Consider the following 23,033-nt stretch of genomic DNA (forward strand, 5'->3'; position numbering starts at 1 on the left):
CTTCCTTACTTTCTCCTAATGTTCGCATGGTTTATACTGATCGGGATCCGATTCTTCAATTTTCTTCAATCATTGATTATATTAATGATTGAATTTTTGGCGTCATTATCTGTTTTCTTTCGTACAGAAATTCTATTTAAATAAATAAACGATAGATTCTTCCTTTACGTCATGAAAATAAAATCGATTTGTAATCGCAAAATGGCGAGTTATATAAATAACGAAATAAAACAATAAAATAATATATGGTTCGTTAAAATGTACCATTACCATTCAACATTCTTCGATAAATATGCAGTATTTTGTAATTACATCACGACAGGTTTTTGGTATGCACACGTTATCAATTATGGAATATTTATTCTTTCGTGAAGAGTGATAAAAACCGATTCAACAGAACTGCAAAGAAAGAATATACAAGACACACTCGATGATCGCGACGAGAAAAGCGAAAATGGTTTGCGTTAAATGGAATATTTATTCCTAATGAAAAGAAAAAAATAAATAAATAAAAAACAGGAAAAAAATCCTGCCATACCCTGTCTTCCACGAGAGAGACTATGAACATTATCCTAAAGTAGTTTAACGTCTTTTTTACGTATTTCCACAATAATCCATAAGTTAAATTATTCATTAATACCGTTTAAAATATATGTAAGAGATGTGTACTGATGATTAAAATTGACATGTACGGGGTGTACTGTGTGTGTCGTTTCGCGTGTCTTGACATTTTATTTGGTACGATGAATCATACATACGTGTAATTTGTTTTACATTCTGTTCATATATACTTTTAGCGACTAAGATATCGGAGAAATACGAGAGGACGAGATTAGGCGGAGAAATTACGAGAGGAATGAGATAAGAGATTTACTAATCTCCCTTGTACATTTGTCCTTCGTCGTGTATTAATCTTTATATACATTGGCACTCTCTCCGAATTAAAAAAAAAAGAGAGAGAGAGAGAGAGAGAGAGAATGGCGATTTCGCTCTGTATCTCCCGTAGGAACATTTTTTGCGATGCGCGAAGCTTCAACGCGAGTCTCGAACTAGGATAAAAATTTTACGATTGCTCTGCAAACAAATCCGCGGGATTTTTTGCGATCAAGACATATTGTAAACACAAATGTACATATTTATACTGGGCTAATTTAGTATTGCCGCTAAGTATTACAACTAGTCACATAAGCCAAAAGTTTGTTACTCTCGCAGAAGTTTTCTTTTTTTCAGTTTTGTAAAATAAAGGAAAATATAAGAAAAAACCCGAAGAATGTTACACACGTGCTTTTTTACTTTTTCACCTTCTATTTTCCTTGTAAAAGAGCATTATGAATCTTTCACATAGAACATATTTGTTATTTGTAATATTTACTTTTTGATAATTGAAAAAATGATATTTTTAATTTTTAATAGTGTATATATATATATATATATATATATATATATAATTATATATATTATATAATAGTTAAGTTAACATGCTCGTCCTTTAATGATTTTGTCTTATTATTAATCTTAATATATTTGTGTGCGAAAAATAAATATTTGAAAGTTTAAACTTTGTACAATACTATAAGAGAGAGAATAATTATTTTATATGATTATTGCATTTTTAACAAAGAGATAAAATTATGTAACAATATTTCATAATCATTCGCTAAGTAATTTTACTAAGATTCCATCCTATTGTATTAAAAATTTGCAATGTATAAAATTTCTATTCACGATTTTTTCCTATTATTTTCCAGTAGTTAAATATTTTCCTGCAACAGATTTTTTTATAGCATAGTAATTAATCATCGGACCATGATCACGGTAACGGAAATGAGTAACGCATACCACGTTTTGTATATACGATTCTTTTACATAAGCGCGATACGAATGCAGCTAATGTTCGTATACAATACGTTCTCGTTTCCGTTTTCATTTTTAAAGCGCACATTCTCATCAGAGAGACGCTAATAAAATAGTCGGGATTATTCTGTCTACGTTTATAACTACAATGCACGTGTGAAAATATTCCGAAGGCTGTTTATGCTTCTCTCCAGCTTCATCGAAGCCAGTCGACAGGTACATAACAGATATTTTTTTCTCATGTTTCCGTGTGATTAAATTAATTATATAAAATCTCTTTTCTCCCGCGATATTTAAACATACATTATATCATAAATTAGACATTTAATATATTTTTACGCATACAATTCACGGAACGCGTGATTTCTGTCTTCTCATTACCATTAAAATTATGTGCTAAGATCATTACATCATCGAATAATAATTATTACTACTTATGCTTGATGCGCGCGCGAACAACCATATTGTGTATTTTCAATTTTTATTCGAGAAAAATATATAATTTAAATATAATATAATTTAAAATTATTTTAACGACAAAAATTACATAATTCCCTTTCCTATTTTTTAAGAAAGATTATATATATATATATATATATATATATATATATATATATATATAATATAATAATAATACGTATAAAAGATAAAATTATATAATTTTCCTTTTTCTGTTGAAAGATATTTATTTATTACATAATATTAATTTGAAGAAAAATCTGTACACATTAAATCGAAGTCGTAAGTAATTTTAGGCCCTACGTACAATGCAGAAAATATTAGAAATAAGAATAAAAATATTAAATATTAGAAAAAGCAATTTAGAATTATTTTACTTCAAAGGGAATGAAATGGATTAATGCATAATGAATTGAAAATTAGAAATAATTAATATATATATACAATATATATATATATATATTTATTATTAGAAATAAGAAATAAATATTATTATTTATTATATATATTATTTATTTCTATTCCTAATATATTTTCTCTTGTGTGTACGGCCTTACTTTCGTAGCATGACTCATGTCAGTTGTTTTCAACGTTATATAGAAAGTAGAACGAAATAAGATTGCAGCTCAACGTCGCAAGCACGTATAGACAGTAAATTCGATGTCTTTTTCTCTTGCTTTTTTCTTTCTTTCCTTTCTTGTTCGTTTCTTTCAATTCTGCATTCTCTTTTTTTCTTCCTCTTCTGTTCTCTTCGCGTTTCGCGATCTTACAATTTCTTCTTTTGACTGAGAAACTCTTTGATATCGGCAGGCGCCCTTAATGGGCGGCTGTCAGCGGCCTTTAATTACATCATCGCGCTACAATATTCACCATCCCTGGTATATTGCTATTTCTGAGAAAGAAATATATTCTCGTTGAGAAATAAATATTCGTGCTGCGCGAGACAAAGAGCCGCGCATAGTGATTTCGATCGGGAGAGCTATTACTGAAGCTCGCGTGATACCGAATTATCCGCATACTTTCACGCATCTGCGTGCGAGTCAGTTCGATATCTTTTCTCTTTTTCTTCGTGCGCGCGTCAATCGCCGATCGTGTATCACGAAAATACAATGTTGTTCCCAGAGGCGAGAGAATGAAAATGATCGAAGACCCGTTCGATCCCCGGAGTTAGCTTGTAATATAAAACGCTGGATCAGCATCGGAAAAATATCGTCAAGTCGCGCTACATAATTTTTTTTCTCCTCCCCTCCCTATTCGTGATTCAACCTCGATCGTGTTGCATCTTACGTAAGCAGATTCTCACAACTATAAAATAATTGAGGCATACACGAAAAAATACGCACTATATTTAAGTAAATATTACTTGTTTCAAGTAATTTCAAAAGTTCATATATCCGCAAATCTATCATAAGTTTATCATAATCATCAAATTTATTCCAAAAATTTATTCTGAATCCTAGTAAGTTTAATACCTCAATCAAGAATATTAACTTATCTAATTGAAAGAAATACACTAAATTTTTCTGATCCAATGAATTTTCTTACATTAAAATTAATCAACACATCTGATTTTTCTTCGATAAAATTTTATAATATTAAATTTTTTTTTTTTTTTTTTTCCAAGTACATGATAACGAGTTCTTCTAAAATTTATGGCAAGTCTGTTTTAAGATTGTTATTAAGAAAATATTCCTTGTTAAAGATATAACTGTTACTTGAAAGAAAAAAAGTAAACTGAGTAATCATTTTTCTTAACAATAGAATAATATTTTTCCGTGTGCAGTTTCCTCGAATTTCTTCTTTCATAATTTTTTTTTTCTATTACACGTTTTAAAGAAAATCTCTAAATATTTCATTGACTATTTTTAATGACTGATCGAATCATCGTATATTAAATATTATTAAAATTACAGGGATGGAAGAGAGAAAATCTTCGTTATTTTTTTTTTTAAAATCAACGATATAAATTCAGACAATACACATTTCAGAATTTCGCAATACGAGCGCGAAAGATAAGTGTTTGTTATCGCGATTAGGATAGGAAAAAAATTAATATGTTCAACATTCATGATTTACGCGAATATTTTTGCTTCGAGAAACTATTTCTCGAAACTGTCGTCATCTCGTTCACATCACATGTTCTTGAACTTGCACAACTTGACTTGATCACGACGAGAATGAATCAGTCACGGTTTATCAACGGAGAGAGGTACGAGTGCGCCGAACCGCGAGAAGAATCGAAGATCATTCCAGTCGATCGATCATCGTGTAGTAATATTATAACGCAAGTATCGTATAGTCTTATCTAAAGTGTGACTATTATATAAATGATTATTGTATAAGTGTTATATTATTGCTGCTAGAAGATACGTCCCATGACTTGGAGTAATTTTCTCGTAATTTGTAGTTGCGCAAATATTGTTAAATATCTATCATATCCCGAGAAAAAAATGGATTTATGCGATTATATAAGATCGTATAATGGCCACGTATGATCTTATATCCATTTTCTCTCGGATGATTTCGAATAATACAGTGTGAGGCGATGCGTGGCGCCGAACGTAGAGTCGCAGGCTGGTAATCGAAAGATTCCAGGTTCAATTCCGCTCGGGTCCCATCCTATATAATGCCTATATTGGTTTATCATATGTTATCCTATTCAATACCTATATTAGTTTATCATATATTAACCTATCTAATACCTATACCTAGTTAATGGTGTATAGACAATTCCTTTCGGAAAGTCTCCCAGCCATATCAGAGAAGAAGAAGAAGAAGTAATACAGTGTGAAAAATATTACTAAATAAGTATAAATTTTCTTCAACGCGATAAATATTTAATAATAAAATTTATATATTAAATAATTGATTTTTTTAATAACCCCACATTATATAAAGTATCTTAAATGTTATTCGTATAAAAAAAAAAAAAAAAAATTTGATATGTTCATCACAAAAGGAGAATCTTAGATTGAAAGTATATTATAATTTACACGAAAGGGGGCAATCGTTTGTTTCCGTTGCTTATTAAATCATAAATAATTTATATTATTGATAAATGTCGCTTGATACTTTATCCGAAACGGAAATGCGTATGAGATCGTTAACTTTTATGACCGTGATAATTTCTTAAACCCAAGAATTACGCGTGCGCGCGCGAGAAACGGCAAACTGGACCCGAAGTCTAAGGCCGACTGTCCTTTTTCCAGCTGTAATATTGTAGCGCGCAGCCTTCGTGGAGAAGAGAATTAAGACGACTTTGGAGGCACAAAGAGGAATGTCGACGTCCCGACGAAGAGGCGGATAGATTTTACTCGCTAACGAGATTCCCTGCATAAACTCGCGAACGAAAATGAGACCATTCGCAATCGTTCCCACCCTTGTCTCCTGGTTAACAATCGTCGATTGCGTTTCGATCGGAGGATTCTGCGATCTGGAAACCGGAGACGGTGAGTTATAAAATCACGGTATACCGATATCACGATGAATAATACTCCTAACGACGAATGCGATCGATTGAATACTGCATCATTGCATCTTTATACGGTGCCTGTAAAATATTGAATTCGGCATCATATCTGTCGATCGATTCAAGAGAATATTTTCCTTGCGGTTTTTTACCCGGGATTTACAGGACGTCTATATTCAAATCTTGTAAAAAGATTCCCTTATCCTCGAGATATTTTTATTCAAAATTTCAGGTAAAGAGAATATTTTGAAGATTTTTTTTTGGTGCGATTTCCTAAAACAGATTTTTTTGTTGTTGTACGCATTTTTTAATGCTTTTCATTTATACGAAGGAAACACATAAAGCTACTTAAGTTTCAAGTACTATATTTATAAACGTACTGGGGGGGGAAAAAAAAAATTTTAATAGTTTTCGTTAAGATAAAAAATTTTTAATTTACATAACGTTTCCATTTTTTATTATTAAAAATTAAAATAAAGAATATAAAGTTCAGACATTGAATATATAAACGGAGATAGGTATATATTTAATAATATATTTTAAACACATAATTAACAACTTGGCTTACTGACGGATGGATTGCCTACTGCTTACAGTATAAGAGTAAAATTATCAAAGAGAGAATTTTTCAAAAAAATTCCGAATCCCAACAAAAATTCTATGAGAATTCTCTGATTTCTCTAGGTACAAAAAAATTCCTTGAGAATTTCAGATTTTCCATGTTCTTCCATGGAGTATAGACATTCTAATTTATATAATTATGTAACGTATTTAATCGTCTTAATTTTGCAGAGCAATAATTCGATTAAATCGTCGATAAAGATTATTGATATCTGTACATAAAATGGGCTTTTTGCCCGAACATTCTGTATACACTCGTTTCGCTTTTCAGATTTCCAACGCGCACACGCCGGCCTGATTATCTCGCCCATAATGTCCATTAAAATGATACGAGAGATCGAGATTTATTGGAATCACGTTAAGTATCGTCCGGGCGATACGATAGCTCTTTATACAGGCGAACCCACGGACGACCTCGAGCCAATTTATACCCTGATACCGAATGCGCCGAGTGGTATCAAGAGAACCGGACTGCAGGCCACGTTCGTTCCCACCTCGAGTCTCACGTTCGTTCAACAATGTCTACGTACGTATACGCGATTACATAATTTTACGACATAGATTACTAATCGAGCGTGTACCTCGCGTAAAAGCTACACGTGGGAATTTCGCTCTCCCATATAATCTCAATAATATAAGAACATTATGAAATGTTTTCTTATACATTCGTGCTTACTATTAAGCGAAAAGAATATACTTTATCATTTTCTTTTTATTTCCTTAATTCTGTTGAAAAACAGAAAATACAGATTGTCTCGAGTCGCTATCTTTCTCTCTTTTAATAGGAATATATATATATATCTAACAAACTGTATATTTGAATTTTGCGCTTTTTTTATATTAGAGTATCACGTCGCCTGGCTAAGAAACGGCACAATAAGATTAACAAATTGTCTGCAAACGCAACCTCACTGGATGGCAAAGAGGAGGAACATTCTAGGATCACTGCCGATGAGCAGAGTATTTTTGCCAGGTACACACGATTCTGCATCGTACGCGATACACGAGCGGGCAAACTCTGAGAATATCGTCGAGAAATTTGTAATAACCCAGGTAAATTCATAATTGTTTATCGAGAATTGAATATTTTTTTAAATCGTTAAAGCAAAAGGTATAGTATCTATGATATTAATTTTTCATGGTATGTAAATTCTTTGATTTGGAAGATTTCCCCCGCAATATAAAAACACCTGTAGTGATTCGTAAAATTTCGTCAGAAAGAGGCAAAGACTGTATAACTTCAAAATTATTAATTATAACTTTGTGTGATATAAACAATATATTGGATGATTGCATAAGTTCGTGCACGCCCGATTTTCATAGATGGCATTAAGTTACTGCATGGCGGAGTTCTATTGTTTTCGTGTGGTAATTGTTGCTTACACTGAATAGATGACGTTGTCTTATGTCAATTTAGCGTCAGATATTGTTCAGATAAGTCCATTTGTGCATAAGAGAAATCATTAAAAATGGAGAACGAAAAGGTGCATTTGCGGCATGTAATGCTATATGAATTTCGGAAAGGCGTGAGTGTTGGGATTGCACAAAAAAATATTCAAAGCGTTTATTTGGACCGCGCTCCTGCTCTCCGAACAGTCAAAAAGTGGTTTGGCAGATTTCGAAATGGTGATTTCAACATGGAGGATCAACCCCGCTCTGGACGGCCTTCTGGCATTGATGATGACATTGTGCATGCCTTAGTGGAAAGAAACCCAAGCATTACAACTGAGGATATTGCTGAGAGGCTGAACATCGATAATTCAACCGCTTTTCGTCATTTAAAAAAGCTTGGATACATTTCCAAGCTTGATACGTGGGTGCCGCATCTTCCACCACGACAATGCTAGACCACACGTCGCTCAACAGACGCTGCGAAAACTGCAGGAGTTGCAATGGGAAATTCTGCAGCACCCGCCATATTCTCCAGATATTGCGCCTTCAGATTTTTATCTGTTCCGATCTGCAGAATAGTTTAAATGGCAAGAATCTCAATTCCGAGGAAGCTGTTGAAAACCACCTTACAAACTTTTTTCAAGAAAAACCAAGTTCTTTCTTCAAAAATGGAATCGACAAGCTTATAGATCGTTGGAAAACCATTGTAGAAAAGAATGGAGACTATATAATTGATTAATAAAAGTGTTATCTCTAAAATATAATCTATTGAAGTTTATATTATTTAAATCGGGCACGAACTTATGCAATCACCCAATAATTAGGTTTATTCGAAATATTTTAAACATTTCTTATAAACAATATATATATAAAATTTTATCACAAGTTTATCGGAAGTGTTTCTCTAAAGGTGAAATTTTTTATCGTCCGAACAATTAGCGGAAAGTTCTGAACATTGCTAACTCACACAATAAGGCTCCTATTTCCTCATCGCAGCCATATCGAATTATGCAGCGTCAGACGCGAGAAATTACGCAAATTTTTTTCTTTTACGCGATAAGACGAAATAAATTAATTATTTATCACATATCACCACTTCAATAATATAGAATTGCTATATCCTCAAAAAACTTCGTTTTTTTTTATTTAATTAAAAACTGACTTATATATTAATCTTAGATATATTTACATTATCAAATGCGCGAGTGATGGAGAGACTGATTTATTTCGATTTATAAAGTAAAAAAAAAAAAAAAAAAAATTTACATAATTTTTTCGTTATCGTAATTCAATATGGCCGTGGATCCAGGAACATCGAAATTAGATAAAAATTAATTATGGAATAACCGTTGCTGGTAATCGTTAGGATAATTAAACTGCAGGATGTGGACGTGCTCGCGCAATTGATTTACGGAGCTCGATATCTGGACATCAGGGTCGGCCACTACCCTAACACGAATTCGATATGGTGGGCTAATCATGGGGTATTCAAATCTGTCCCCATGCAGAACGTCGTGAATCAAGTGAAGGCCTTCCTCAACAATACGAACGAGATCGTGATATTCGATATCCAAGAATTTCCCGTTGGTAATGTCCCTTGAATCGTTCGATCAAATATTTTTTTATCAGACAAAAATAATATTCGAATATAGTATAAATCTAGTATATATATATATATCTTTAAATTGATATATACTATAGATATATATATATATATATATATATATATATATATATATATATATATCTTTAAATATATATTATATATTATAAAATGAGCAATATTTATTTTATAGTATTTTTTTAAAGCATACTTTATGGTGTAATTTGTTATTATTAATAACAATAAGAATAATGAAAATTTAATAATAAGATATATTTTTAATTCTCTTTCTTTCTTTTTTTCATAATATATAAGATTTTTTTATTTAATTGCTCGTTTGGTGGTGTTACTAGGCTTTGGGAAAAATCTGGGAGTACATCACGATTTCGTTAGATTTCTCGAGGAACAATTTGCCGGATACTACTTGCCGAAGAGTTACGGATGGACCAGCACGTTGAATACAATCTGGTCATCTGGGAAAAGACTCATAATCGGTTACGACGAGAAACGAGTTGTCAGCCGCTACGAGAGCGTGTGGCCCTGCGTGACACATCAATGGGGAAATGTCAGAAACATCGAAGATTTGTTTAACTATCTGGATCGTATCGAAACGGAAAGTCTCGGGTGTGTAAAATCCGTACAAAACTGATGCTGGCAGGCATTATAAATTTATAGCCCTATAAATTATATTCGATATTACTTTTGATATTTATGTCTATATTATCGTTTGATAAGTATCTTTGTTTATAATCGCTGATTTCTCTGATCTCAGATATCCTAGAGCGATACCGAGATCAGCGATGGCAGAATTGACGCCTAACACGTGGGACGTAATCTTAAATCGGCTTGGAAGCATTCGTCAGATGGCAGAGAAAGTTAATATCAACGTTACAAATTGGTATAATAGCAAGTGGCAACATACGGCCAATATTGTCGCCGTCGACTTCGTCCGATCGTCCGGCATCATCGAAACTGCGATCGAATGGAACGAAAGACGAAATTCGCATTGTTAAGAAAGTGAAAAAAAGAACTTGTATAAACCAAAGTTTGTTAATACATTCAAATTATAATAATTCATAGCATGTCGAGCAGCGCAAGAAGTTTTATGCTAGTACTTAATAATTTATTATCTCGACACAATCTTTTGTATAGTTATGTTTTATGGATATACAGTGTGTTCGAAAAGTCCCGGACCACCTGTTTTTCTCGGAAGATACGCGGACGAAAAAATGTTTGGAACAAAAGTTGTATGGTTTCGAGGAGACCATAAGATGATATCATTGGTCTGACGATCTTGAAGAATTATTTGAAGGTCACATGAAAGTCACGTTTAATTTTTTAAATGAAATACTATATTTTTTATTGCATATTCTTGAAGCCCATCTTGAAAGCTTTCCAAAACACTATAACAAAATATTTTTTTATTAGGTACTTTTTGAGTTATTTTATATCTTAATCTGATATATTTTGATATAAAAAATAAAATATCTCGTAAAATATTTAGTTTTCGATAATCTTACTGTAATACTTTTATGTACAGAATAATGAGACAAATCAATAAGTGTAAAAAAAAAGAAAAAAAAACAATTGTTTAAAAAAATATATTGTAAATAATTACAATTTTTTCTTATAAATAATTATTTTTTTATACTAATTGATCTGTCTCATTATTCTGTACATAAAAGTATTACGGTAAGATTATCGAAAACTAAATATTTTAAGAGATATTTTTTTTTTTATATATAAAAATATCTCAGAATAAGATATAAAATATCTCAAAAAGTACTTGATGAAAAAATACTTTATTATAGTGTTTTGAAAAGCTTTCGAGATAAGCTACATGAAGATGTAATGAAAAATAGGGGCTTCCATTTAAAAAATTCAAAGTGACCTTTATATGACCTTCAAATAACTCTTCAAGATCAAACCAATGGTATCATCTTATGGCCCCCTCAAAACCATACAATTTTTGTTGCAAACATTTTTTTGTCCGATGCGTATTTTTGGAGAAAAATAGATGGTCCGGGACTTTTCAAATACACTGTATAATAAATTTTATACACACAAGAGGTGAATCATGCAAATAGAAAATGTCTATAATTGAAAGAATATAAATATCTCTAAAAAATATTTTCGTAGAAATATAATATATGAGAGACAATGTTTTTGTAATCTAATTCTTTTTTTAATCAGAGCTAATTAACGGTAATCCGTATCCGTAAAAATCCGTTTACATCAGCCCTCTATCATCTTAAGAAATCTAGATAAAGCATAACGATAGCTCGCGCATTAGTCGCGTAATATGTAACTTTTTGCGTGATAATCGCAGTTCCGCCGGATGTACGAATAATGCTCTAGTCAAGGTAACCGAGAGAAACAAAATTGTCTATCGCGTACAAAAGCGCGCGATGCAACGAAATCAGTTCATCATCCGGTACAGGTGATGTTAAACGTGAATGCAAAATCGAAAATATATCAGTACCTTGCGTTATCCGTCGTGTACGGAAAGAACAACGAATTTAAAGCAGGGAACTTTTCCTCTGGAACGAAACGATAATTTTTTTACAAAGTCGATCGGCGCTTATTCCTTTTATGAAGAAAATTATTTTCTTAGAATTATCTTTTTAAAATCAATTGACGATTTCTGATTATAAGAATATTATATGAAAGATAGAGAATTTTAATCCTTACTAAAGTGACAATCTATTTATATTCATATTTAGAAAAATGTGCTGTTTGTTGCTGTTGCTTTTACTGCCAATAGTAACTTCGAAACCGTGCGAATATTCCGAGTCATATCAATATTACATGTGCCAAAATAATTCTCTCTCTTGCCCTGGCAATCAGAAATGCACATTCATCGAACACTGCCCGGCGGTTGTATCTCTAATGGAACGAAACGAGCTCTCCGCTCACAGGTAATGTAATATCGTATTTTTGCATTATAAAGTATACGCGCGTACCTATATACGTAAAATTTTTGAATACAGATTACGCCAAGCTGTATGTGGATACGATCAAACGCGCATGAAAATTTGCTGCAGCATAGACAATTATTCCGAACAGCCAGTATATACAAATCAGAATGCATATCTGACACAATTATCTTCGAGCTCTTATTGTGGGAAGAGTCTTATTCGAAATAACATAGACAGTTTAGGATCGTATCCTTTCGTCGTAAGAATTGGTTTTACAAGCAAGTATTTGCGCGAAATGCTTGTATTATACCCGCTCATTTTTTTTTTCTTCGATCCTTGCCGTTAAGAATTTAAATATTGTGCCATATATAACTTTCCATTGAGTGCATTAACTCTGTTCCAAGTTCTTTAACAAAGTTGTGTGGTTTCAGTGACACTATGTATATAATAAACTATACTAGTTTTTTTTTTTTTTTTAGGAGACCAATTAGCTATATTTCTTTTATTATATAAGACATGCGCTTTGAAACTGTTAGCAAGAATTAGTTTTTCAGATACATTAACGAGTGAGATCAAATACTCGTGCAGTGGCGTGATTGTTAATGAGCGTACAATATTAACTACGGCTACATGCGCACTCGCGAAATCGGACAGATACAAATTGTACGTATATAGCAGTCGAAAGTATAACGAATAATCGTTGCTCAGATTTTCGATTGTGTTTAATTAAGCCTGGAATCGTAGCATGCAATAATTATAACGGTTTTTGTTCATATTTAGATGCTCTGTGCTTATTGGTGAATATAATACAGAGTCGAATCCAGATTGCAATAAATTATTTTGCGCACACAATACCAGTAGTCACGATATATCGTATGTGATAAAACATCCAGGCTATGACGCTGCAACTTTTTCCAGTAACATTGCCTTACTTCGTTTGAAGAAGGCTATCAGTTTTACAGGTATGTACAATTCTTAAATATACATATTAGAACACTTGACAATCAGTCTTAATGAAATGCATATCCGATCTTCTTCAGTCACAGCACAACCAATCTGCTTTATACCAGAAGACAGATACGTCAGCTTGGAAAGTACATGCACCGTTGTTGGCTGGGGAAAATTGTCCGATCAAAAAGGTATTATTAATAATTGAACAAACTATTGTAAAGCATAAACTGTAAGCAGTGTTTATGTGTAATGTAAAAATGCGATAACCCTGTGATCCAGCACAACCACCGACGCAACAGTCATTACAACTAAAACTCGTACCTAAGCAGCAATGTTCAGATTATTCAAGCCATGGTCTGTCTGTTGAATTATGTGCCAAAGGAAATTGTGAACCTTGTTCAGGTTACAGTGGAAGTCCTCTATTATATAGATATGCAGACACATATTTCCTGGTATGTTGTACCATTTTATAAGATATATATAATATTATGTGTATATATATATATATGTATTATATATATGTATGTATATATATATATGTATTATGTGTATATATATATATGTATATATGTATATACATGTATCTGTAGTGTGTGTGTGTATATATATACACACACACACACACACTACAGATGACATTTCACATGTTTATATATATATACAATATTTTTTTTATCAGGTAGGAATCCTATCATATGGGTCTAGTTGCGACTCAAGCACCATTTTTCCATCTGCGTTCATAAATGTACAGAAATACACAAGATGGATCTCAGAAAATTCTTAAGATTGCAAATGCAACCATCTCAAAATGGCACTTAAGAACACCGATTGGTATTGCACTTTTATGAGTTTTATTTTTTTATCTACGAAATATTATTTATGTTTAAATATATTCAAATATTTTCCACGTGTCATTTCCTTAGCTTCTTCTAGACCCAGCTGATAAGCTAAATCGTGCAGTTTTTTCACTTCCGAGATAAGCCCGGTCATTGTTAAATTACCCAATTCTGCAAGAAAAATTTTGTTCGATATTTAGCAACACAAGATGAAGAATTATATTTTAATGCATATTAACTCACGATGCAATTGACTTATGTCGTCTGCTGAAAAACTCGCAGTCCAAAAACATGGCTCTGTCTGCGGTGAATTTTGAGCAACAAACTCATGCACACCTGGAACTTCATTGCTCGCTACATATATGATGTATATTATGTATATATATCTCAAAAAGAGATTTTCCGAAAAAGAGATACTCACTTTGTTCAGGCCATAAATCAGGAGACGCTCTATCCAGTTTCTCTAGACTCATTAGGCTCTCCTCTACACAAGACAAATCTATAAAACAGAAATTTACCACTTTAGCTCTTTGTACTTGAAACATTTTTATTACAATAGAAAACATTATTTTATCCTTGAAATCTATAGAATTTTAAATTTAATTCAATACAAGATCAATCTGTATAATACTTTGTAAAAAATTAATTGAATTTAATCATTTTTTAATATAAAGTTACATTCTTTATCCTAAATTGTCATATAAGATTAAATAATATGTTGATAGAAATTAAGATATAAGTCTTTAATATTTTGAGCATCTATTAAAGTTTACAAAAATAATATTATCTCAGCGATCCATTTTGGATTTTATTTTCTGTTGTTTCTCTCTTTTTCACAAAAAAAACTACCATTTAACTACATCATAACAAATAAAAAGAATAAAAGATAGAAAAAATAATTAAAAAAATAGTTTAAGAAACATTTGCATCATGTTGCGTAACATATTTAGTATATATAATTGTAACCTTAGTATATATATATATATATCAGAGCATTTTCTGTTGTTTCTCTCTTTTTCACAAAAAAAAAAAAAAAAAAAAAAAACTACCATTTAACTACATCATAACAAATAAAAAGGATAAAAGATAGAAAAAATAATAAAAAAAATAGTTTAAGAAACATTTGCATCAAGTTGCGTAACATATTTAGTATATATAATTGTAACCTGAGTGTATATATATATATATATATATATATATATATATATATATATATATATACCAGTGCACTTTTGTTCTCTAAAACTCCAAACTTACCTGGTTGATCGACAGTCTCTTCAGTGGCCATAACGTTCGTAGAATCGGAAAGAAATTGAAATTTATCGTTTCTAGAGCGAAAGATCACGATGGATCGACAAAACAAAGTGAAATGACGGAACGAGATATTTGAAACACGCACGAACTGTGTTTTATGTTCTTTATAAAAACTCTCGAGCAACAGAATATAACTTCGCGTTACGTATTCTTCTTTTGAATCGTCGTCATCCCTCTGCGCAATTCCTTGGCTAGTTCAGCCTGTTGCTGCAGAATGTAGACATTTTCTGCTTTTCGGCGCTCACGTCGCTCGATGTCGCGTATCACACCTAAATGAAGTTGCTTCCTGTAACGTAACATAGCGCATCATCTAATTTATCGAATATTTAAATAGCAATAACGCGCATACTCGCCTACCTGTCGTATGCCTGTTTGTAATGAACGTAGCCTATTATTCCGACAGACACTGTGCAACATAAACCGAAAGTGACTTTAGACGTTGTTGACATGCTTGAAGAACGACACGCGCTGTCAAGTTGCCGCACATGGTCGCGCGAAGCATGATGGGATAATCGATATTATAATAATGGAGGATTCACACTGCGTTCGATATCCAACTGAAGTTAGCTAGTTAGTGAGAAAATAAACTCTCTTATTGGACATCAAGGGCGTTTTGACACAGTGTACTAGACATTATCACATGATTGGCTGTCAAATGAAGAAATTTAAAATTCTGTATTTGATAGCTATCGCATGATAATGTGTAGTACACTGTGGACGTTTTCCAGCAAGGTACACACATGACACAGCGTACTACACTTTATCACGCGATTGGCTTATCAAATACAGAATTTTAAATTTCTTCATTTGACAGCCAATCATATGATAATGTGTAGTACACTGTCATCTCTGTGTACCTTGCTGGAGAAAACCCAAAGTTATCATTACATAAAGGTGCCTTTACATGGCAGCGTCAAGCGTCTGCGCAAAATATTGTTGCCCAGAATTATATTTATTTCATTTATTTTATTATGTAATGTATTTTTTTTACCTCGATCGAATTCATATCACTCATCATGCTATTAGCCGCAAGAAGCTGGAATCTATCTCATTCAGATTCCTTCGTAATGATTTCTCTGTAGACATAGGTCTAGTTTCCACCGAAGTATTAATTCGCATCTAGTGCGGCGTAGAACCAAATTTAAGTCGATGGAAACACGACTGACTGCGTTCATTTCACTCCCATTTCGATCTACAAGCTTTGTCGGAGACTAAATGGTGCCAACTTTTATTTTTCATTATTTTATAACCATCAATATATAATCGATATATAATCTATATATCGATGTTCGTAACAGTTATCGTTTGTTCGTATTAATCATCAAAACGGAAAATTAACGAAAAGATTGTCAAGGATTATGTTTGTTTACATTCACAAGCAAAAGTTAAGTTGGCTCTACTGAAATATCGATCTTTCTCGCTTCTATTCTACTTCCAGTGGAAACAGTACGTTAAATTCGATGCGCACCGAAACAGAATCGGATTGACGACTTCGGTGGAAACTAGACCATTGACGCAGACGCTCGATGCTACCATGTAATGGCACCTTAAGCTCGTGTCACACTACGCATTGCGGACTCGGATCGGATTTGGAATACAGACTGCGAATCGTCATCCATCCAATCAGAGCGAAGTAGACAAGGATCTGATTGGATGATTGATGAATCGCAGTCCGTAATCTAAATCCGATCCGTGTCCGCAATGTGTAGTGTGACACGGGCTTTAATAGCATCCAACGTCAAGTGTTTGCGCAGAAATTTATGCGCAAGATTCTAAACAAGATAGATTAAATAGTATGATGAGGATGAGTCACATGAATTCGGTCGTTATAAAAAAAAAATTTTGTTTTAATATATATTATTAATACTAAGAGAAAACAGTAAAATCCGTAATAGGCTTAGGCCCGGTTTCATAACTTACTTTAACCGAAGTTTAACTCATTAATGAAGAATTTACATTACGTCTGATGTTCGATGTATCCAATCGGACGTCGTACATCGGACATCGAATGCAATGTGAATCCTTCATTAATGAATCATGGCCCTCGCACACTGGACGCGATGAGCGATGGGTAATATCCAATAAGAGCTTTATTTTTTCGGAAAACTAGAACTCTCTCATTGGATATTGGATATTGGGTACGAACGTATTTAGTCCGGATCTACAATGGGTGCTTTCCATTTAGTGACTCAAGTCGACACAAGTCTAGTGAAATCATCATTTGTGCTTCTTCCAATACCAGTGAACAACAAAGATAGAATGATACTCTTAAGCCTTTAGTCCGGATCTACAATAGGTATAGTAAGCCCTAAGCCTTAAGAAATTGACTAATCATAGTCGAGTATTCTCCTCATACTTGATTGTGATTGGTCAATTGGATAAAGCCATAGACATAATATATCTAACGTGAAAAGTGGAAAATATCAGCATTGAAATCAATGGGAAAATTTTTCACTTTTCACTTTTTCGCCCTAGGGGAAAAGTTATCGGTACCCAGTAGCAATCGAATGTGATTGGCTCTTACTTTTAGAACCAACGAATCAACGTCGAGTGTTAACAAAAGGATAGCTGAGCGCTTTCTCTGCCGAACGCGGCCAGTATCAAGTCTAAATACGATTTGTTCCGTGAGCTAAAACGTAATAATGGGTTAATGGGTATTATTATGCGATTATTTTGTAATTATTACAGGATTGCTAAGCATTCTACAAAGTTTTCACTTTGGAAAATCTTAAATATTGAAATGCGCATCTACAAATTAGCATAAAACAAAGATGTAATATAGAATTATAGTGCGAGGGAAAAATTATTAGGAGCTGTGCTATTCCATGTTTTCGAAGGTTAGTCCTTTGTGATGTAATATGAATAAGTTTTGAAAAAAGGCTATATTTATTCTCTTTCCGCAGTATATATTTGTATTGATATTATAGCATGTATTGATATCATATAAAATGGTATATAGAAAAGAGATAAAATAAATATACATGTTTGTAATGGAATGTACTTTTTTATGCAAGCATGCTATTTAACATTTTGCTTTTGTCTAAAAAAGGCATGTGTTTTTTTTAACATTTATTCATATAAATAATCATACTATGCTATTACAAATACTTTCTGGTAGTCTCATCTTTGCTTGAAAAGAAATGGATACTGAGATATTTGTAGGATAGCAAAAACTTTATGTATTATTTTTACTTTATATTAATTATACAAATACTTAACAAATACTTTGTATTATATTAACTTTATGTACTAACATATTTTTTAATATAGTAATATAAAAATAATATTTTTTGTTAAATAATTTGTCAATTTTTATAAAACATATGAAACGTGACACTTTTCTGAAGATTAAGAGCTTGCTCAGTTTGTTTAAATACAATATATAACTAATGATTTTAATAAATATGTTACTTGTTTTATTTCCAGAACCAGAGTAAAAATGATATTGTTCTCAGCAAAAAGCTATCATATCTATTACGTCATGGTGCTATAAAGCAAGGCTTAAATATTAAACCAAATGGCTTTGTTGTAGTCAGTGAGCTATTGAATAAATTGCACCATTATACCATTGACGATATCAAGAGAATAGTAGAGAATAATAATAAACAGAGATTTACCCTCGATACGATTAATGGTGTTTTAGAGATCAAAGCAAATCAGGGTCATTCTATATCTAAGATAAGCGAATTGACTTTGAAAGTACTTGATAGTGCAGAATTTGATATAATTCACGGAACTTATTATAAATGTTGGACAACAATAAAAACTGAAGGTTTATCATGTATGAGACGAAATCATATTCACTTTGCTAAAGGACTAAATTTCATTAACGGCTTGCGTCAAAGCGTAGAACTTTTTATTTATATTAATTTTGAGAAGGCAAAGAAAGACGGCTTAATATTTCTTGAGTCTGAAAATGGTGTTATTCTCTGCACTGGAAATTTAAAAGGATTTATTGAAACAAAATATTTCTTAAAAGTGACTACTAAACATGATCAAGCATTAAACTTTAATTAAAAATATTGATTTTTTGAACTCTATTTTTAACATATTGATGTTAAGTAACTGACATTTCCTACAAGGAAGTAAGAGAAAGAGAGACAAATCAATATAATATAATAAATCAGCAATTATTTAAACAGCTGTACATACTGTGTATTTAATAATGAATTCTAAATCATCTGCTAAACTTGTTAATTATGCAAATAACCAAGTTGCTACAAGTTCAAATGATTGTGAAATGAAATCACGGGAACATAAATTTCGGGAAGATCAGTATTATTTACCAGGAAAATCACTTTGCATTGCTCCTTTACCAAAAACTATCACGCGAGAGAATTTAGCTAAATTCCTTCGCCAGTTTGGACCAGTCAAAAGGGAACGTTTTGGACGGAATTCCTTATGGATTGAGTATTATGATAGGTAATTTATAAGTATTTATGATAAAGAACAAATAATAAAATTATATTTGTAGTTAATTTTGCTAGTATATGCAATGATTCATATAGATATTGATATATCAAAAATGTATTATTTCTCTTTCTTGAATTTTGGCAAAGAAGATTTACACATTCTACATTATGACAAATATATCTATATTCCATATTTAGAAAAGAGAAATAACAAAAATATATTCTCTTAATGTCTAGAAGAATATAGATACAAATGTTTAAGTCGCTATATGTATATGAAATATTTTACTTACATTGCCTTGTAATATTGCAGTTCACCTGTTAATATTTTGATGAGCAAGTCAAATTGGTTTCCAAATGAAAAATTATGTCTGAGAAGGATTAAGAAAAATAGAGAAAATTCTGGTTTGGATAGAGGTAAATATATACAAATTTCTCTTAAAACATACTTATTATTCCTATTTTTTTTTCTATGAACATCATGTAATATAAGTTTGTTTATTGTTTCACTAGGAAAGAAACCTAATCATGCACCAAATAAACCTGAAGAGGAAGAGGATCCAATAAGTTATGATTGTATAAAGGGTGTTATTGAAAATGAAGTGACATTTGATAACCAATTAACAGCACTTTTGAATACAATACAGCTTACTGAATTTGAGTTAATAACACGATATGATGTCATTTGCACTCATTTGAATGAAATATTCAGGCCAATTTTTCCGGAATGTCGAACATATAAATTTGGTTCAACAGTGGCTGGATTAAGCTTTAAAGAGAGTGATTTGGATATCTATATGTATGTTGGCGAGATTGGTAAGAAATATTATTTTACTATTATATATATCGCAATAACGTCATACATGTTTAAATAATATTTCCATTTTGTTCAAGGTTTACCACCGTTTTGTCATAAACCGGATATTCCACCATATATGCTAACGCTAACAATATTTAAAAGAGTAAGGAGAATCATGTACAGCATGAAATCTGTCTTTTCCAATATAATATCAATCCCTAAAGCGAAAACACCTATTATAAAATTTCATTACATACCGACTAATGTCTCCTGCGATATCTCTTTCAAGAATGGCCTAGGTATTTATAAAAGTAATTTCCTACGTTATTGTGCATCACGCGATCCTCGATTACAACCATTAATGCTGCTCATCAAGTATTGGGCGAGGCATTTTGGAATTTCTGGTATCGGAAGAATCTCTAGTTATGGATTAGTGTGTTTGATTATTTTCTATCTTCAACAAGAATCAGTCGGTCTTCTTCCGCCTTTATTAGATCTTCAAAAAACTTGTGTTCCACATATCATAAATGGATGGCAAATAAATTTTAATGAAAATACTGTATTACCACCCATCAGCAATAGCAGTAGTATTGCAGAACTATTTCACAATTTCTTCTCCTTTTATGCCACGTTTCACTTTCATTCATGCGTGATATGTGTGTTGGATGGAAAAACGTATTCAACAGTTGACTTTACACAAATAGATAAGTTACCCGATTATATGGACAGATACAAAACTTGCGTCATGGAGAATAGTGCCAAGAAATTAGATGTTCACAAACCGTTATGTCTTCAAGATCCAATTGAACTTAATCAGAATACAGCTGCAATTACATCAGATCGCGCATTAATAGCATTCCAACAATGTTGCGTGTTTAGCGCCGAAATCTGTGCAGCCGCTAAAGGAAATAATTACGAAAATGTATTGAAAACATTATTTAGTACGGTACCTCCTCAATTAATACCGACGAAGAAAAGGAAAACGAAATTTAAAAGTACGATACGGGCTGGTCATTTTCTTCATGCTGGATTGCCGGACGATTTCGACACACGTACAGACATCTCCAATAAGGAGCAATATAAGAAAGATAATTGGTATTTCATGATGTTTAATTTAACAAGAGATATCTTCGAAATGATCTTTAAACTACAAGTCGAGATACTTATTGATCAAGAAACAAAGCAACAAAAAGTTGAAGTATTATCTGATGTACATACTAGGAATCAACAGAAGATAACGTTCCACTGCACAGGCAATAAATGTGTATGGTATAACAGAAAGAAAAATAATAGAATTCTATTGGATGTTCAATTAAGTCTTCTGGAAAAAGAAGCTATTATATCCGACAAGGTGATGGAACAATTGAAGGATGATACGAATAACATCAAGCTCGATTTTATATGTACATTAGAAAAGGTGGAAAATCCTGTGTCAGTAATTATAATCCTAAACGATGAGGACAGTCAGAATCACATCTTTCGACAATTTGAATGTTTTGTGAACAGTTGGATACCAAAAATAATACAGAAAACATTACTACATATGTTACAGTTCAAAAAGGCTTACAGCCAATTGCTATACCACAAGAAACCGTGATGGTTCTGTGTATGTATGTGTACACATCACATATGTTTCTGGCATATATGGACCAAAAATTAATACTACTTTGTATAATTTGATCAATGTAAATTGATTTTTGTAATAACATTACTAGAAATCATTAGTTTGCAATATAAGTTCACAAATATATGTTGCCTAATTAGAACACACATATATATATATACAGGGTGGGACATTTATATTGAGATACCTAAATATCTGAAAAGTAAAGCAAGATAGAAAGAAACGTTAGAACCGAACAACTTTTGTCTGAAACATTTCTTTCTATCTTGCTTTATTTTTTAGATATTAAGGTGTCTCAATATAAATGCCCCACTCTGTATATATATATATATATATATATATATATATATATATATATATATATATATATATATATTCCAGATTTAAAAAAAATGTATAAATTCAAAGAGTGTGATTTTAATAAATAAGTATAAATATTACATCAATTATGTAGAGGGCTAAATCTTTTTTTCTGATATTCATATATACTGCGCACACACACACACACACACACACACACACACACACACACACACCACATATATATATATATATATATATATATATATATATATATATATATATATATATGATGTATGTATGTTACTTATAATTATTATTTATTATATACATATATGATTTATGAATTTATACATAACATTTGCGAGCTATATCTCTTATGTCTTATACTATAACTAAATTATTAAATATAAATCCGACTTTTTACAAGTACAAAATGTCTATTATATCATAATTAAGGAAGATATTTTATTAATCTTTT

The 23,033-nt window shown here is 31.8% G+C and overlaps 7 protein-coding genes across 10 annotated transcripts in view; 5 read left to right on the top strand and 2 right to left on the bottom strand.

The window, feature by feature from the left end:
* Positions 1 to 5,662, top strand: part of LOC138935648 (insulin receptor) — a 90,677-nt gene extending 85,015 nt beyond the window's left edge. Inside the window, exon 10 of the mRNA XM_070300387.1 lies at positions 5,523 to 5,662. Coding sequence (XP_070156488.1) covers positions 5,523 to 5,536 — 14 coding nt within the window. The 3' untranslated portion in view covers positions 5,537 to 5,662. The remainder of the gene's footprint in view (positions 1 to 5,522) is intronic.
* Positions 5,623 to 10,807, top strand: LOC138935654 (PI-PLC X domain-containing protein 1). Its single transcript, XM_070300396.1, has 6 exons — positions 5,623 to 5,762; positions 6,675 to 6,929; positions 7,248 to 7,456; positions 9,178 to 9,382; positions 9,752 to 10,022; positions 10,171 to 10,807. Exons 1-6 carry the CDS (start codon positions 5,666 to 5,668, stop codon positions 10,409 to 10,411), a joined length of 1,278 nt encoding a protein of 425 aa, XP_070156497.1. The 5' UTR covers positions 5,623 to 5,665; the 3' UTR covers positions 10,412 to 10,807.
* Positions 10,808 to 10,955: 148 nt separating this feature from the next.
* Positions 10,956 to 14,748, top strand: LOC138935651 (chymotrypsin-like protease CTRL-1). The gene is made up of 7 exons (XM_070300391.1): positions 10,956 to 12,316; positions 12,389 to 12,594; positions 12,871 to 12,979; positions 13,097 to 13,278; positions 13,357 to 13,455; positions 13,547 to 13,719; positions 13,947 to 14,748. Exons 1-7 carry the CDS (start codon positions 12,126 to 12,128, stop codon positions 14,049 to 14,051), a joined length of 1,065 nt encoding a protein of 354 aa, XP_070156492.1. The 5' UTR covers positions 10,956 to 12,125; the 3' UTR covers positions 14,052 to 14,748.
* On the bottom strand, positions 11,250 to 15,476 carry Lin-52 (DREAM core complex component lin-52). Of its 4 annotated transcripts, XR_011447266.1 has the most exons (5): positions 15,361 to 15,473; positions 14,525 to 14,602; positions 14,347 to 14,457; positions 13,589 to 14,274; positions 11,251 to 13,429 (listed from the first exon to the last, which is right to left on the bottom strand). XR_011447266.1 is itself a non-coding variant. In XM_070300399.1 (4 exons), exons 1-4 carry the CDS (start codon positions 15,389 to 15,391, stop codon positions 14,141 to 14,143), a joined length of 336 nt encoding a protein of 111 aa, XP_070156500.1. In that variant the 5' UTR covers positions 15,392 to 15,473; the 3' UTR covers positions 11,250 to 14,140. The 4 variants fall into 4 exon arrangements, 3 of the variants coding, with proteins under 3 accessions (XP_070156500.1, XP_070156501.1, XP_070156499.1); XM_070300399.1 differs by having other exon boundaries at positions 11,250 to 14,274; positions 14,347 to 14,439; XM_070300400.1 differs by having other exon boundaries at positions 11,252 to 14,274; positions 15,361 to 15,476.
* Positions 15,477 to 15,558: 82 nt separating this feature from the next.
* Positions 15,559 to 15,893, bottom strand: Pet117 (cytochrome c oxidase assembly factor-like). The gene is made up of 2 exons (XM_070300401.1): positions 15,775 to 15,893; positions 15,559 to 15,703 (listed from the first exon to the last, which is right to left on the bottom strand). The coding sequence occupies exons 1-2, from the start codon at positions 15,864 to 15,866 to the stop codon at positions 15,559 to 15,561; spliced, it is 237 nt and encodes a 78-aa protein (XP_070156502.1). The 5' UTR covers positions 15,867 to 15,893.
* A 2,075-nt stretch (positions 15,894 to 17,968) lies between these two features.
* LOC138935695 (tRNA 2'-phosphotransferase 1-like) lies at positions 17,969 to 19,452 on the top strand. The gene is made up of 2 exons (XM_070300468.1): positions 17,969 to 18,254; positions 18,844 to 19,452. The coding sequence occupies exons 1-2, from the start codon at positions 18,243 to 18,245 to the stop codon at positions 19,432 to 19,434; spliced, it is 603 nt and encodes a 200-aa protein (XP_070156569.1). The 5' UTR covers positions 17,969 to 18,242; the 3' UTR covers positions 19,435 to 19,452.
* Positions 19,453 to 19,500: 48 nt separating this feature from the next.
* Positions 19,501 to 22,762, top strand: LOC138935694 (speckle targeted PIP5K1A-regulated poly(A) polymerase-like). Its single transcript, XM_070300467.1, has 4 exons — positions 19,501 to 19,839; positions 20,143 to 20,246; positions 20,343 to 20,645; positions 20,724 to 22,762. The coding sequence occupies exons 1-4, from the start codon at positions 19,583 to 19,585 to the stop codon at positions 22,223 to 22,225; spliced, it is 2,166 nt and encodes a 721-aa protein (XP_070156568.1). The 5' UTR covers positions 19,501 to 19,582; the 3' UTR covers positions 22,226 to 22,762.
* Positions 22,763 to 23,033: the final 271 nt, after the last annotated feature.

Source organism: Polyergus mexicanus, unplaced genomic scaffold (assembly GCF_030449975.1).
Source record: "Polyergus mexicanus isolate NDT 795.1 unplaced genomic scaffold, iyPolMexi1.0 SCAF_8, whole genome shotgun sequence".
NCBI lineage: Eukaryota > Metazoa > Arthropoda > Insecta > Hymenoptera > Formicidae > Polyergus > Polyergus mexicanus.

Excerpts from the sequence above, each read along its gene's own strand:
- LOC138935694 (XM_070300467.1), top strand. The coding sequence starts at position 19,583 with ATGAATTCTAAATCATCTGCTAAACTTGTTAATTATGCAAATAACCAA. Across the intron at positions 19,840-20,142 it reads TGGATTGAGTATTATGATAG|TTCACCTGTTAATATTTTGA; the intron begins GTAATTTATAAG and ends GTAATATTGCAG. Across the intron at positions 20,646-20,723 it reads TATGTATGTTGGCGAGATTG|GTTTACCACCGTTTTGTCAT; the intron begins GTAAGAAATATT and ends ATTTTGTTCAAG.
- Lin-52 (XM_070300400.1), bottom strand. The coding sequence starts at position 15,391 with ATGGCCACTGAAGAGACTGTCGATCAACCAG. Across the intron at positions 14,603-15,360 it reads AGAGACTGTCGATCAACCAG|ATTTGTCTTGTGTAGAGGAG; the intron begins GTAAGTTTGGAG and ends TCTGTTTTATAG. Across the intron at positions 14,275-14,346 it reads CGACATAAGTCAATTGCATC|AATTGGGTAATTTAACAATG; the intron begins GTGAGTTAATAT and ends TTTTTCTTGCAG.
- LOC138935651 (XM_070300391.1), top strand. The coding sequence starts at position 12,126 with ATGTGCTGTTTGTTGCTGTTGCTTTTACTGCCAATAGTAACTTCGAAA. Across the intron at positions 12,595-12,870 it reads CGTAAGAATTGGTTTTACAA|ATACATTAACGAGTGAGATC; the intron begins GCAAGTATTTGC and ends TTAGTTTTTCAG. Across the intron at positions 12,980-13,096 it reads AAATCGGACAGATACAAATT|ATGCTCTGTGCTTATTGGTG; the intron begins GTACGTATATAG and ends GTTCATATTTAG.
- LOC138935654 (XM_070300396.1), top strand. The coding sequence starts at position 5,666 with ATGAGACCATTCGCAATCGTTCCCACCCTTGTCTCCTGGTTAACAATC. Across the intron at positions 7,457-9,177 it reads AGAAATTTGTAATAACCCAG|GATGTGGACGTGCTCGCGCA; the intron begins GTAAATTCATAA and ends ATTAAACTGCAG. Across the intron at positions 10,023-10,170 it reads ATCGAAACGGAAAGTCTCGG|ATATCCTAGAGCGATACCGA; the intron begins GTGTGTAAAATC and ends CTCTGATCTCAG.
- Pet117 (XM_070300401.1), bottom strand. The coding sequence starts at position 15,866 with ATGTCAACAACGTCTAAAGTCACTTTCGGTTTATGTTGCACAGTGTCT. Across the intron at positions 15,704-15,774 it reads TACAAACAGGCATACGACAG|GAAGCAACTTCATTTAGGTG; the intron begins GTAGGCGAGTAT and ends GTTACGTTACAG.